The 15,435-nt window shown below is 43.6% G+C and overlaps 1 protein-coding gene across 1 annotated transcript in view; it reads left to right on the forward strand.

The window, feature by feature from the left end:
* ALMS1 (ALMS1 centrosome and basal body associated protein) overlaps positions 1-15,435 on the forward strand; it is a 71,293-nt gene that overhangs the window by 29,782 nt on the left and 26,076 nt on the right. Inside the window, exons 6-11 of the mRNA XM_082236236.1 lie at positions 415-574; positions 1,882-3,273; positions 3,566-3,696; positions 10,045-11,797; positions 12,148-12,273; positions 13,871-14,041. Of these exons, the coding sequence (XP_082092362.1) occupies positions 415-574; positions 1,882-3,273; positions 3,566-3,696; positions 10,045-11,797; positions 12,148-12,273; positions 13,871-14,041 (3,733 nt within the window). The remainder of the gene's footprint in view (positions 1-414; positions 575-1,881; positions 3,274-3,565; positions 3,697-10,044; positions 11,798-12,147; positions 12,274-13,870; positions 14,042-15,435) is intronic.

The raw sequence follows: 15,435 nt of genomic DNA on the forward strand, positions 1-15,435 counted from the left end.
TGGCCAAACTCTGGGAAACTAGATCCTACTGAGCTGCCCAGAGTGGTTGGAGAAACCCAGTCAGATGGACGGGGTATAAATAATAAAATTACTACTACTGGACTACAGTTCCCATCACCCCTTGCCATTTACCATGCTGGCTGGGGCTGATGCGAGTTGAAGTCCAACTGCGTCTGTAGGGTCACCAGTTCCCCACCCTGAAACAGAAGTTTTGTAGTGTTGGTGATTGAATGAACGGAATCCGAATGAACAGATTCCCATGCTGTGTGTTGCATAGAGTTGCATGTGGAATTATTTCTGCCTTTCAGGTTTTGTGCTGTTTATGTAGAATGGTGGTGGTTGGCGAAATTTGTATTTGTACGTGGCAGTCCTTGACTGCTGCCCCAGATTAACTGTGCTCACTTCTTGCATCAGGTCTACCTCCATAACCTGGGCATTGATCAGTCACCTTCATCCATTCTGACTCCATTTATGCCCCGAGGACCAGTCAGAGAAATAGAATTCTCTCCCACTGAGCTCAGAACACTGAAGACGTCCAATGATTTGTTAGCGCAACGCCTGCAGTTATCGGAAGGTAAGGGCGGGAAATGAATCGGCTTCATTTGTGGAAGATAGGTAGGTCTGTCAGCAGCTAATAGCCATCATCACTAACGATAGTTGTTGGGGAAGGCAATTACCCTCATGCCGTGTTTGTAGACTTCCCAGCAGCTCCTGACTGGCCACTGGAAATCTCAGCTAGATGGAGCCACCTCCTAAACCCCCCCTCTCAAGGCAGCTTGAAAGCGAAAAAACAACCTAAACATTTGAAGTGAACACCCTAACAAATAAGCACTGGTGGCAAAGATCCGCTTGCCCAACTGGGAAAGTCCGTCAGAATGGACTCTCAGTTTCTGGAAACTGCAGGCAGTGGGTGCCTGTCCTATCTTGGCAGGAATGCTGCTCCACAGAACAGGGTCAACCACACTAAAAGCCCTGTCCGTGTTACTCTGTGGGTCCTATGGGTTTCTCCTGCTGCTCATGACACTGGTAAAGACTTTAATGGGAATCTTCTTTTCAGGTGTTCACACTTTATTTGCAGTGAAGCTACCTTTTTGACTTCCTATTTCTGAAAGGTGATCTGACAAGAGTCCCTTGTTCATTAGGGTTTCCCGAATTTGGCAGCAATCCTCCAGTTTTCTTACATAAAATTTTGAGCAGCTCTTTACCTGTCTTTGAGATAAACACTGATAAACACTGCCTGTATTTTCAGTTATCTTTTAACCCTGGGTCATCAGACGGTCATTTTTTAGCACTATCTTCCTTCCCATGCCATATGTAAACAGACCAATATGCAACTGGGAAGCTTTTAAATGGGGTATGTTGGTGAACCTGACTCTGGTGGTAAAAGATAAAGGTAAAGGGACCCCTGACCTTTAGGTCCAGTCGTGGATGACTGGGGTTGCAGCGCTCATCTCGCTTTATTGGCCGAGGGAGCCGGCGTACAGCTTCCGGATCATGTGGCCAGCATGACTAAGCTGCCTCTGGCGAACTAGAGCAGCGCACGGAAACGCCGTTTCCCTTCCTGCTGGAGCAATACCTATTTATCTACTTGCACTTTGACATGCTTTTGAACTGCTGGGTTGGCAGGAGCAGGGACCGAGCAACGGGAGCTCACCCCGTTGCGGGGATTTGAACCGCCGACCTTCTGATCGGCCCAAGAGGCTCAGTGGTTTAACCCACAGCGCCACCCACGTCCCTCGACGTGATTATTATGCTCCAAATAATTTACTTTTCCGGTATAATTACCTACACCATGTTATTTCAGTTCGTGACAAGGACTTATGATTATTGAACATTGGCAAGGGATACTTGGAGTTCTGACCATTCTTCTTTTCCTTCTAGGAGACTCGGCCTCTGTGATAGATGCTATACAGTCAAGCTTTGACTCTTCCATTCATAGTGTGCATGCCCCAGCTGGGTCAGATCCTGGTACTGATCATCCACTGCCTACAGAGTTCTCCCATCAGCCTTCCAGAGACTGCTTCAATCAGGGCAGCATTGTCTGCCCTCAGTTGGAACTACGTACTCCAACTCCAGAGCCAAGAGAAGGCACTTTTGAGTCTTCCGCTCCTCCTAAGACAGCAGAGCAGAGTCACGTAACCCCAGAATGGCCATCCAACATCCATTCTGGTGAGGGAAGATCTCCAAAATGTGTACAGAGACTGATGGAAAGATTTGATTCAAAGGAACTTGGTGTAAGTCAAGACCAACTCTCGCCTAGCTCTTTGGCTCATGGAAAAGATGAAGAAAGCATAAGTCAAAAAATCAGTTCTTCAGCTGTCCTTCTTGGAGGAGAAAAAGATTGTTTCTTTATAGGATCTGAAACATTAAAAGAGATCCAGAAAATTCTGGCAGACGCAGAAACTAGGAGCCCAAGCCGAAACTTTAAATCCGCCTCATCCATCTCCTCCACAGACCTGGACAGTTCATTAAAGCAAATGAAAAAGATGGATGGCTCCGGAGATTCTGGATTGTTCAAGGGGAGCAGCCCAGGAATTCAGAGAATGTGGTCATGGGATGAGACACTGGCTAGGCAAAGTGTTCACAGTTACAATGTGCTCCCCAAAACAGCTAGCTTCACTGGTAGCTTAAAATGTGATGGTCAGCCAGCTGCTGATGTCCTCAGCAACGATCAAATTCTGCCAGAAGAGTCTATGCCACCCTCCCAAGTAACGGTTGAAGAACATAGGACCGTGAAGCCTGTTAGGCGATCAGAGCCTGAAGGCTGCAATAGTGCCACAGTAAATAAAAGCTTGCCCGTCTTTGTAGACAGCGCTGCAGACAGCAAGTTGTTTGCCCCCAAAGATCTCAAAGAATTAGCAGCTACGTCTAGCGCAGGGTCCTTAGACAGTGCCTCTAATATTTGGGAGGAAGGTCAGCAAGTCTTGCAGAAAACCAGGAAAGAAATGGGTGGCAGTCATGGAAGTGGAAACAGCAGCAGTGTGGACTCGCTGGGTATCAAGGTGAAGAATCTTCTGCGGTGTGAACGTCCCGTTTTACACACAACACAGTGGGGGGAGGGGGAGAAACACAATGAACATAGTCAGAAACAAGTCTCAGCTGGAGCCCGTGTAGCCTGTAGCAAAGGGGATCTTGCATCCCAAGAGAGTGAGAACGGCAGTAGCTTGGACTCACTGGCTGCTCGTGTCAAAACGCTTCTGGAAGACGAACGCCCTGTAATGCATGCAGCCCAGATACTTCAGAGTGCTGAAGAGGAAGAAGAAAAAGCACATGGTAAGGAATTGAACTGCAGGAGTTCCATGAAGCACAATTGCTATTGTTTAAATGTAAAAGAAGTCGAAGTATTTCCCCAAGAATCAGTGAAAATATCAGTCTAATCAGAAATCAATCCTGCAAAATTTTAGCAGAACATACGTTAATATTGCTGTCTTTCAAACTCCCTGTTTAATAACCGTTCTTGGTTTGTGTGTCCATAGCAGTTACCTTAACAGAACGTGGACCACCTGCCAACACATCAGACTGAATTAGCAACTTCTACTCTCATTTTCTGTGATCTCTCTGGCAGCCTGGGTGAAACTGAAGCTGACTCTTCAACCTGCAGACGCCGAGGCTGATCTAAACGAGGAAGACCGGCGGATGATAGAAGAGATCAAGAGAATGCAGCTTTTGAGTGCCAGGAAAGCTGGAAATGTTAAGGTAAGAAGGAACCAGGGGAAACCAGGAGGCAGATTTAGGAAGCATTGTAGGGTTAGGACAGAATTACAAGCTTTGGCTTGTGGACCAGCATCTTACAACTGCTGAATAATAAAAAAAAAGTGTTGCACTAATTGGAACAATAATGTGGAAGCAATAATTTCTTCCCAGTGGTGTGGTTTTACCATGTGCACAGTGCTGGTGACCTTTTAATAGCATTTCCACATAGCATGGGATTTTTGGAAACTGGATGACTGGATAAAACATTTATAATATGCATATTATAGAGGTCACCTTTCCCAGTATGTGCCCTGCATTTGGAAGGCAAGGGACTAGCTCTTCTTGCAGTGCAAGTCAGAATGTCTGTTGTGAGAAGTCTGGTCTTTCCTGGCTCTGTCTGGATGTTATGGGGACTGAAGCTACCGAACTATAGCCCTTCTGGTGTGAGCTGAATGTGCAGCTTGGTTGTGCCATAGCTAGCACAGCTTCAGCTGTTAGTGTGCGCACATAAATTCTCAACCATGGTTTAGTGTTGTGAGGATGAGACCAAGCTACATGGAAGAATATGGCCAGGAGGAAGACTTGGGTAAGAGTTTAGTCTCACTTTTACAGACTCCCAGCTTAGCATTATGTTTGAAGCAGGGAACCTAGTTTAAGCTAATAAGATTCATAAGAAGGATGGTTATTCTGTTCTGTCGCTGACTGTGCTATTTTAATTCTGAATTCTTCTAATGTATTCATGGTTTTTTTTAAAAAATCTGTATCTGCAGTATTTTATTGCATTTAATTTGTTTCTGTTTTGCTTGAAATATTTGCGAACCGCTTAGAGGTTTTTCTGAGATGTGAAGCTGTATACAAGTTCACTAAATAAAACAGATAACAAGCCAAGTTCAAGGCAGGTGTGAAGTTGTCTTGTTATGAGACTTAACAGAGCTTGTTTTAAATTGGGACTCCTGGTTCAAACATAATGCTAGGCAGGGATTCTGCTAGAGTGAAACTAAACTTTGCTAAAGTTGTCATGCTGGCCACATGGCAGAAGGAGGGGAAGAACACAAGCTTGATGTTTGGCATGGACTCATCCACGTAGCGCTAAAACGTAACTCAGTATTACAAGCAAATTTGGCCTATGTCTATTTATTAGCACCAGATCATTAGTGTTTGTGGGACATACATACAAGCTTTCTGTCTGCAAGGACTCCTGTCAGATCCCTGTTGGTGAGGATCTCGTGTTTTATTTTTATCTCGGCAGTGAAACTGACATTAGGCTTGTTTTATGTATATATGCATGCATGTGCATGCATGCGCAGACACATTTTTAGTTTTATGTTGTAATTAGTACATCTTACATTGCAGTTTAGGGACGCGGGTGGTGCTGTGGTTTAAACTACAGAGCCTAGAGCTTGCCGATCAGAAGGTTGGCGGTTTGAATCCCCGCAACGGAGTGAGCTCCCGTTGCTTGGTCCCTGCTCCTGCCAACCTAGCAGTTCGAAAGCACATCAAAGTGCAAGTAGATACGGCGGGAAGGTAAACAGTGTTTCTGTACTCTGCTCTGGTTCGCCAGAAGCGGCTTAGTCATGCTGGCCTCGTGACCTGGAAGCTGTATGCCGGCTCCCTCGGCCAGTAAAGTGAGATGAGCGCCGCAACCCCAGAGTTGTTCGCTACTAGACCTAACGATTAGGGGTCCCTTTACCTTTTTACACTGCAGTTTTATTGTAGTTATTTATGAAAACCAGACAATAGATAAACAGGAAATAAGTGAGACTTGCATAGCTGAATACCTGCTTTCCTTAATATACTCAAAATTCAAAGGAGCCGTAGTAATCTGCCCCACATTTTGAGGGCAAGTTCACACAGCTGGTGTCATAGTCCCCACTGATCATTTCCTCTTTCCATCCCAGCTTGCCTTCCATTATGGGGTATTGCCAGAATTGATAAGACATTGATTCTGGTGAATCGCCATATATAATACCAGATGCCAGCAACCATTCACTTTCACACTGCCAGTTGATAATAAAAAATATAAAGTTTTAACCCATTCTTATTTTTATTGTATTAAGTCTCCTATACACTGCCTAGAGATGACTGTAATTAAGCGGCTTACAAATTGTTGAAATGACATAATGACATAAAAAAACCACCCCTTCCCTATATATATTTTTTTAATAATATTTATTAGAGTTTCAAAAAAAAAAATATAAAATACAGAAAAAAGAAATAAAAATAAAAATAAAACCATTATACAACAAATCATATTCCTTTTGAACTTCCATCAACGTCGCTGACATCATTCATAATTTCCCTTTTAGTACACATTTCATCTTTTTTTTCATATTGCCAATTATTCCACCCCTCCTCATAATCTCTACTAAACAATATTTATTAGTACTTTACAGAGCCTCTTTGAATCCCACTAGCGTTATTTTTACACCATAATTATTTTCCAGATAACACACAAATTTCTCCCAGTCCTTTATAAATTTTTGGTCCTTAGTATATCTGATTTTCCCTGTTAATTTATCCAATTCAGCATATTCTGTCAATTTTGTTCTCCACTCTTCTACCGTTGGGACTTCTTCCACTTCTGGGCTAACACAATTCTGGCAGCTGTCACCGCATACTGGAAAAGTCTACAATCCTTTCTTCTGACATCCTTCCCTACAATACCTAATAAAAATGCTTCTGGTTTTTTCACGAAAGTATACTTCAACATCTTTTTCATCTCATTGTATATCTCTTCCCAGAAGTTTTTGACTTTCTTACACTCCCACCACCCCTTCCCTATCTTGCTGCAGTGGGTATGAAAGCTGCGCCCTCTGTCACCAGAGGACCTATGCAGAAGACCTGATTTTCAGCACCTTCATGTCACACTGATTTCACTCTCCCAACCCAGCATGCAGCAACGAGGATGAAAACTGGGCCAGCGGCGGATCTCGGGGTCTCCAATGTCTGTGGCGCCTTGTGCGACGCAAAAATTCAGCTCCCCTCCGCTTCTCGCACTCCATTCTAAATTGTAGTTGTGGCATCCCTGGCGACGCACCCAAGGCTCTGTGCCCAGTACATGCTCCCCTAAATCGGCCTTTTACTGGGCCTCCTTCTTCTCAGCTGATGCTCACCAATGAGCGAAGGAGCAGAGAGGGACCTCCTCATTGCCATGATGGGGATAAAAATATCCCCGCCCCCAGCCAATCTGCGTGAATTAGCTTTGTGGTGTGTTTTGTGTAACTCTGTGTATGTATAGCTTTTGTGTGTGTTTATAGGTTTTGCCCCACCCGCCACTGGGAAACAGCTCCTGACCACAGATCCCGAGGAAATGCACACCCACCCCTACCTTTCAAATGCTAGTTTGCCTGCTTATGAAACTTCCGCCACTATGGAATATATATTGTCCAGAGTGGGCAGGACAGCCTTGACCTTATTCCCAGGTGTTGGCATAGAATCATAAAATTGTAGAGTTAGAAGGGACCAACCCCATGGAATTCAGGAATCCCCTTCAGAAGAAATGGAATGAGCCTCAAGTGGCTGCCTAGGCCATATCCCACCTCCATACGTGCTTTCAGGGTTACTCATACAGCTTGCTCTCAAACAGATTTCCTGGCCTTCCATATACCCGAAGGAGCGTCTCCACCTTCATTGTCCAGCCTCCTCCTCTGAGGGTCTTCTGCTGATACCCTCATTGACAGATGTGAAGTTACAGGGAACCAGGCAGAGGGCCTTCTTGGTGGTGGCGCCCACCCTGTGGAACGCCCTCCCATCAGGTGTCAAGGAAATAAATAACTATCTGACTTTTAGAAGACATCTGAAGGCAGCCCTGTTTAGGGAAGTTTTTAATGTGTGATGTTTTATTCTGTTTTTAATATTCAGTTGACAACCGCCCAGAGTGCCTGTGGAAACCCAGTCAGATGGGCGGGGTATAAATAATAAAGTATTATTTACCTTTTTACATTGCAGTTTTATTGTGGTTAGTTATGAAAACTTCCCTTTAAAGGGAAGTTTTTAATGTTTGATGTATTATCGTGCTGGGTAATAACAGTAGTAGTAGTAATAATAATAATAATAATAATAATAATAATTATTATTATTATTCATCTCAGGGATGCTTCTGCTGGCTTGTTTCTTGAATATTTTCTAGAAAGCCCATTTAAGGCCTGTATCTGATAATTCTAAAGTTCAAACACACACCTTATCCAGTCATTTTCAATCCTGCACATGCCTTTGATAGACATGTATGACAAAGTAATGTGAGAAGCTACTGTGCTTCTTGACGTTGGGGTTGCAGCAGTGGTGGCGAGGAGGGAGACCTTTTGTATTAACGAACTCCTTAATGCCAGCAGCATCTTGCTTTTACGTTCTTGAATAACTCATAGATATAAATGCCTGTTGATTTTGTACCTGTTTGTCTTGTCTGTTCCCAGCGTAAGAGAACAATGCCTCTGCCTCTAGTGCTGACGTGGGGGTGAGGTGAGGCTTTGCAGCATGTTTTGAAGCGTTGAGTAATGCACCTGAATACTCTTTTTCTCTAATTGCTTCCAAGAAACAATTTTCACTCCAGGAAGCTGGAGTTGCTGAGTTTTCTGCATGCATCTGAAAGAGGTTCCTTGTTTGTTTGTTTGACTGACAGTTTGCTGTGTGATCTTTGCTCTGAAAAGACGTGTTTTGTTTCAGCCTTTCTTACTGAAGCAGGCTGGTGTTTTTTGTTCTTTGTTTTTACTTGTGCCAAATAAGTTGTTTTTACTACATCAGGTAAACAAGAGGATATCTCTTTGCATTTATTGTATCGCTGCCTCCAAAGGAATAATGGCAGCTTTTATAATTTCTCTCTCTGGCTCACAAAAGACTTGACGTTAACTGCAGAAAAGATGAGAATTTTTATTCTATTTTAATGGGCAATCTTCATCCGTAGCATGCACAAAAGTGTGCTTCGTTTCAGTAAAGCTGCAAACCTCACATGCCAGGGGTTTTCTTTATTCCTTTTTAGGAAGAGAGCCTAGTGGAGTTCAAAGCTTACGCTGTTCTCTTTTGCCCATGCATTATTTAGATTGGCATTTCAGTAAACTGGGTGACACCGGAGCTGTTGGAAATAGTCTTCAAATCTAGATTAGAAATTGCCTGCCTCTGTGAAGCCATCCACAGGTGCCTCTGCAAATAAACCACCTATCAGTAAAGTGTAGAATTAAATGTTGCCTTGAACTGACGTTTAATAAAACCTTTACATTTTCATTGTGCTGATTGCAAGAATGTAGACCTACTTTGTGCATCAGGCAGATCAGTCTTTTCATAAATTCCATTCTGCTGAGAACAATACACATTTGGGTGGTGATACTGCAGTTGTGCAATTTTCTCCCTGGGGAAATCCACCAAGCTGCCACATTTTTAGATAGACTCTGAAAGTGGGAGGGGTGGGTGGGACTACAGTAGGCTTCAACTTGTGTGCATTCAGCATGATGCACATGGCAAATTAAAAAATGTAAAATTTTTAAAAAAGGAGGGGCGGAAAGTAGTTCTAGGAAGAATGACTTTGGCAATCCCGCCTGCCATTGAATCTAATGGGTTTTAACTATATGCAACTTTTGGCTTTAGGCACAATTCCCAGAACGTTATCCAACAACAACAACAACAACAACAACAACAACAACATTGCCCTTCAACACAGGATCTCAGAATAAAATTGTTGAAGGCTAATTTGTAGGCTAACTATATTGTTATTCCAAAAGGTTCTTAATGACAAACTTCCCTGTTCTTTTGATTTGTTAGATTTTTCTACTGATGTCTATTCATTGCTTGTTCTTTGATCTTGATGGGTTTATGATGTTTGAACTTTGCAAGCAGCCTTGAAAATGCTTTTATTTTTAAATGCAAGATCTAAGTGTTAGAAATTTGTTAGAAGTGTTAGAAGGAAGTGGTGGGATAGCACTGGTGCCTTCACAACTTTTGCCTGTGTAGTCATATTTTTCTGATTTGGGTCGTTAAACTCCATCCCTAGTTTATATGTGCCACTAAATCGGGGCTCACTTTGACTCTCTCTGTCCATGGTGACATCTTGGCACGTTTGGAGGCAGTCTGACACCAAGTTGGGACTTGGAGGCAAGAGATTTGGTCCACTTCCTTTTCTATTCTTTAAAGTTAAAGATTTGTTGAGGTTTAGATTAGGAAGCCTTCTTTAAGACAAAGTCCTCTGATCTTCTTAATTTGGCAGTTGTTTGTACATGCAAGATTCATTGGTTTTATCTCTGCTCCATTGATTGTGACAGATCAAATATAAAAATATTTACATTAATTTGCTGAACTGATTTTGCTGTTGTGGATCTCTACTATTAAAGTATGCACTTTCTGTTTGTCTCGGATTCTTGACAGGATGGGCTGCGGGGAAACAGCTATGAAAGAATTTCTAGCTGCAGTTCTATTCTGAAGACAGACACAGAACTCTCAAAAACTTCAAGTGATAGTGAGCTGCAAAAGGACATTCGGATACAAGACTCCCAACTAGCTGAATGGCCTGTAGTAAGTGCAGCCCAGCCTAGGGTGGTATGTGGAACTGACCGTGCCCTTCCGGATGACTCCGAGATTACGTCTTTGACCAGTGACCAAAGTCATTTCAGCGACCAGCCGCGGGCACACTCAGAAAATCTCTCAGACTCCAGCCACAATGTTCACACTCCCTTGCCTATCGCCACAGACACAAGTCTGAAGGGGCTGACAGATACCACCAAGGCAGCCACAGGAAAAGAAGCGAGTGCCTCAGCACAGGCAAAATTGGCTGCGGACACCTCTTCTACAGAATCTGCCAAACAAATCACATCCATTACTTTTGCATCCCGTAAAAGGACATCGTCTTCCCGGGTGCCCTGTGCCAGCATTCCTGAAGCCATTCCTTTGGAAACCCAGTCGATTAGCAATGAACAGCTGGAGTCTAGTAAGCTGCAAGTGGGAACTCCTCAACCCTGCGCTTCTGTGAGCATGACAGCCGTTCATGTGCCAGATAAGAGTGTTGAATTTCGTCCAGGTGGAGACGGCCATCGTCATGTGCCCATGGTTGTCAGCAAGGAGGCATATCCTCAGGAAAAGAGTTCTGCCTCTATGGAGAATTCCCAGGCGATTTGCACTGATCAAAAGGTCCACTCAGTTACAGAGAATCGGGAAGAAACCCAGGCTGCTTACCAAGGCTTTACTGGGCTAAAAAGATACGACAGGCCTTCAGTTAATGTTTCTGATAACAAATCTAACCCAGGAGAAACTGTGGCTGATCCTCTCCGTCCCTTCAACCCACCTCAACAAAAGGCAAAGGATGCTTCTCTAGATGTCTCAAGAAGTTTTGCTGGTATTCCTCAGCCACACTTTCCTACAGGCAAGGAAAGTACATTGACGAAAGAGAACAAATCTGCCTCTGATCAATATTTATGCAGGGCTGAAGCCATGGACACTGGAAGCAGCAGCCCGTTATCCACTTCCTCCCCAGATCACATTTCAACGACCATTCCAGTCTCTCCTTCATCACCAACCCGGAAAGCCCTGTCTGGTGTACACATGACCCTCTCTCCAAAGCATGTGGAATTGCCTCTTCCTAGTTTAATAGATGCTGGCGCTGAAAAGAGACGAGTTGGTGGATTTAAAAGCAACCCTCATCCAGCAACTCTAAATGATCCGAGTCATTCGTTAGAAGCGACCTCTAATTTGAAACCCACAGAACATTTCACAAGCATCCAGGATTCTGCATACTTTCCAAGATCACCTACACCAGATTCCCATTTTAAGCATTCCCATGTTCCAGTTGTAGCAAAACCAGCCCCAAGTCAGGAGCCTCTGGAGATCAGGCAGATTTTCCCAGTTACAGACCGAGGAAGCACAAGAATACCGGGTTCGTATTGGCAGAGTGCCGAAGAGAACTTAAAAACCACAGCCTCTTCCCAAACGGAAAAGATGTCGTCAGATGCCATCACTCAGATAACAACAGAAAGCCCTGAGAGGGCAACCTATTCTGCAGAGATATTTGTTAGCAATGACAGCGGTGACGTGGAAGCTCTGAGACCTTCTCATCGAAAGAGTCATGAAATTCTGGGTGCTGCAGCTGCTCCCGTGAGCCACATGTCCGTTTTGAACAGGCAGGCTGGTGAGAAGTTTAATTTACTGTCCTTTGATCTGAAGAGCTGTGCCTAATGAGCAAGGCAGCCTTGTTCATATTATATATTATCCCCTCTCAGTTGTGAGACCTACTTTCTCCTTGAGGGATATGTGAGCAAATCTACCAGTTTAGCTTGTGAATCCACTTCCACAGTTTCTGTGGGATGGAAAAGTCATAAAAGGCAGGTGAGAGCCTTGTTCCTTACAGACCTTTACATGGACCGAAGTGTATACATTTAGGATCCTAGCTATGCCAACAGGTTATAAGGTTAAAGTAGCATCGCATTTGGTGCTAAGTTTGCGTCCTTGTCTTGTCCACCTTGCTTTCCATGCCTGCAGGTACGCCAAGGTTGCTGCCATATAAACCACCTGGGAGCTCAGAGATGTACTACGTTCCCTGTCCTAAAGAAACCCTCAGACTCTCGCGGGTCCGATCAGAGACTACCATGGAGAGCTCCCACTCAGGTATTTCCAGTTGCTCCAAACTTTTATCTAAGCTCCTCAGTACCATGGCTGTTCTCAGCAGAGCCAAGGAACTGACTTTGCATAAAATGCAAGAGCGTAAGCAGTTTGTTGTGCTGTGTTTAAATTTGTTGAATAGAGTTGAACTGCAATTAGTGTAGATTTACAACAGTTGTAGAGCAGAAACAGAACTCGTATGCGTGCTTCATTTAAGCTTTGCCTTTTGGTGTGAAATGGCTTTTTAGATTTGAATGACGGGGGAATAATTTAGTAGCTAGAAAGGCAGCACGATTTCTTTCTACCAGTGTTGGTGGGCCCCAGATGTTTTTAATTTTCCTGGTTCTGCTTCAAACTGCTGCATCATTCCAGTTCTTTGTTCCAGTTTTCTATGTGTTTTTATCTTTAGGTATCAGTGAAGTATTCTGGGAAGCAGTTCAATGTTCAGGTTAAACAGATACCCAAAATGTTTGCGTTGTCTGTATTTGTACAAGAGCTTAGTTAACCTGTACTCTGTACATACTCAGAGGCATGCTTGTCTTTATTACTACTTGACCTGTAAAGTAGTTCTGAATAATGCTGAGTCCTACCACTGAATGGGAAACAGATTCCTTCTCATTTGGACCATCTTTCTAAGGTGTTGGATGGTGCTTCTTATTTGTTAAGTTCAATCACAAGACTGGCATGAATTTATTAGTCTTTCTTCCTCAAAGCAGGCAATAGCTTTGAGCTTCTCCCTGATCGAAAAGATGACCTGGTCAAAATTGGACCTCATGTGCTTTTAGATTCTGTTGTTTGCCTATCCTGTTTGGTTGGAACCGGAACCAAGAAGACATAGCTAGTGGTTGGAATTCTGTGAACGTAGTTCTGTAATGTTCAGTTTGTAAGTTTATTGTTCTAGCTGAAGGTCATGACAAACCTCTAGCAAATAATGCAGAACATTCATCCATGGTATAAGCCAACATCCTTGAAGTATGAGAGAGAAGATACCGGAGACACCATCTAGTTTGATTTCAGATTAAACCTCCGAATCACCACAACTTGAAGTGATTCCATCTAACTCATTTTCCTGTGTGTTATGAAGCTATTATTTTCACTCAAAAGAAACCCAACCGTTTCTGCCAGGGTGTACCTGTTTGCTTGTGTGAACAGAGGTTTCAAAAAGCAGCCTCTTGGATCTCTAAATAAGAGGCAGGCTAACAGATAATGAATGATCTCTTCCACCTGAGGTTGACCACAGACGCGAAGTCTGTCTACATAGAGGACCTTGTTGTAGCATCCATCCAGGACCGCAGTGGAGTTCAGTAATGAGGATGCTCGTAATCCTAGAAGGCATACATCCACTTTTAAAAAGAACTAAATTAACTGATAGAGTTGGGATATGTCTCGTTTAATTGGGAAAATGTTAGGTGACCCAGTGCTGTTGACCCAGAATATAAATTGGCTTCTGTTGTAGACTTTAGAACTGTTACAACACAGAAACATGCTGCTGCAGGATGTTTATTTTTTCTGTGTCTTTTTTAAAAATGTACTTTTTCCTTTCCCAGTCCTCTTTCGTATATATACATATAAATTGGTCTCCCCATTCTCTGTCTTCTAACAGGATCAAGCGATGCCACCCCTCCAAAATTTCCAGAACAGGTACTTGGCTCAGGGGATGAGATTCCACGAAATCCTGTAGCTATCAAGCACAGAGAGGGCATCTATAGTAAAAGGGCTGTTCCTAAGGAGGCTTGGACAGGAGAAGATGCAAGAGCACAGGAAGGTGTCAAAGGTGACTATTCTTCTATGTGGAACAAGAGCTGCTTTTGTGCCATCTGAATATTTATTACAGTTTGGAAGCCTCTTATGTATTGTGCTAGATCTGGAGTGTCCCAAGAATGATTGTTTTGCTATGGGAGTTGAAATAACTTGTTGCTGTTGCTATAATCTGCCCTTCACCAAATGCTTCCAGGGGGAGCTAGAAAAATATATTGGTTGAAAACAAAAACACACTACAGTGGTACCTCGGTTCTTGAACGGCTTGGCTCCTGAACAAATCGGCTCCCGAATGCCGCAAACCGGGAAGTAAGTGTTCCGGTTTGCGAACGTTTTTTGGAAGCCAAACGTCTGACTCGGCTTCCGCTTCAGTGCAGGAAGCCGCGCCTTGGTTTTCGAATTGTTTCGGGAGTCAAACGGACTCCCGGAACAGATTTAGTTCGAGAACCAAGGTACCACTGTATCATTAAAATATCAAACTAAAATTACAAAATTACCGAGTCACAAAAGTAACAGAACAGCAGTTCAGAGCAGCAGTACCGGAGGATAGTTTTAGGATGCCATGAAAAGGGTGCTCTTTTTTATTCATCAGCAAAAGATTGTGGATGAAGATGATTTCTGAAAATGAAGGGCAAAATGATTAGATGCTGTGATCCCTGGAAAAAACACCTCGAGCCACAAGGAGTCTTTTAATGGGGGGGTGGGCAGTGAATTTCTTAAGGGCAGCTAGGGAGTAAACTGTTAACCCTTCCTTCCCCCAACTGTAACCTCCAGGAGGATCGTACACACCTCTGGCCCAGAAATCAGGCTTAGAAAAAAGTTACAAACTGTTTTTATATATGTGAGTGTGGTGCTTGCTGTTCCCATTTGTGGCCATGGATCTTCTACTTTTGAAATTTTTGATATCTGTATGGTAGTTTTTGTTATGTGAATGGTGCCACAGATCCACTGGGTGTGTTAGGCAGACTCCCTGGGGTCCGTGGACCACCAATTGGGAACCACTGCCTTAAACCAATGCTTCTGGTCTGGACCTACTGCTGGGCTCCATAACCGAACCCAGAAACCTGGTCTTCCCTTTGTGCTCTCTCACTCAGTATCCTCTGGCAGTGCAGAACGAGCCAGCCAAAGTTTCTCTCACTGCCGACGGAAGGAAAGGTGTTAAAACAGAATCTGCAAATGCCAAAAGAATTAGAGCAGAACAGCCTAGTATTTTAGGGAGAGTGTGGACAGAATATATGAGCTTTTCCATGCAAGCTTTATAGGTTCATAACAGGCTGCGTTTCCACGTAAAAAAAATCTCAGCGCGGCAACATGCTCAGAAGCTGAAGGAGAATTCTTGCCTTTGTGCCTTTGATCAGCTCTTGCCATGGAGTGACATACACAACTCTTGAAATGTTGGTATTAGAAGGA

The sequence above is a fragment of the Podarcis vaucheri genome (genome assembly GCF_965113315.1).
Source record: "Podarcis vaucheri genome assembly, chromosome: 9".
In the NCBI taxonomy this organism is placed as follows: domain Eukaryota; kingdom Metazoa; phylum Chordata; class Lepidosauria; order Squamata; family Lacertidae; genus Podarcis; species Podarcis vaucheri.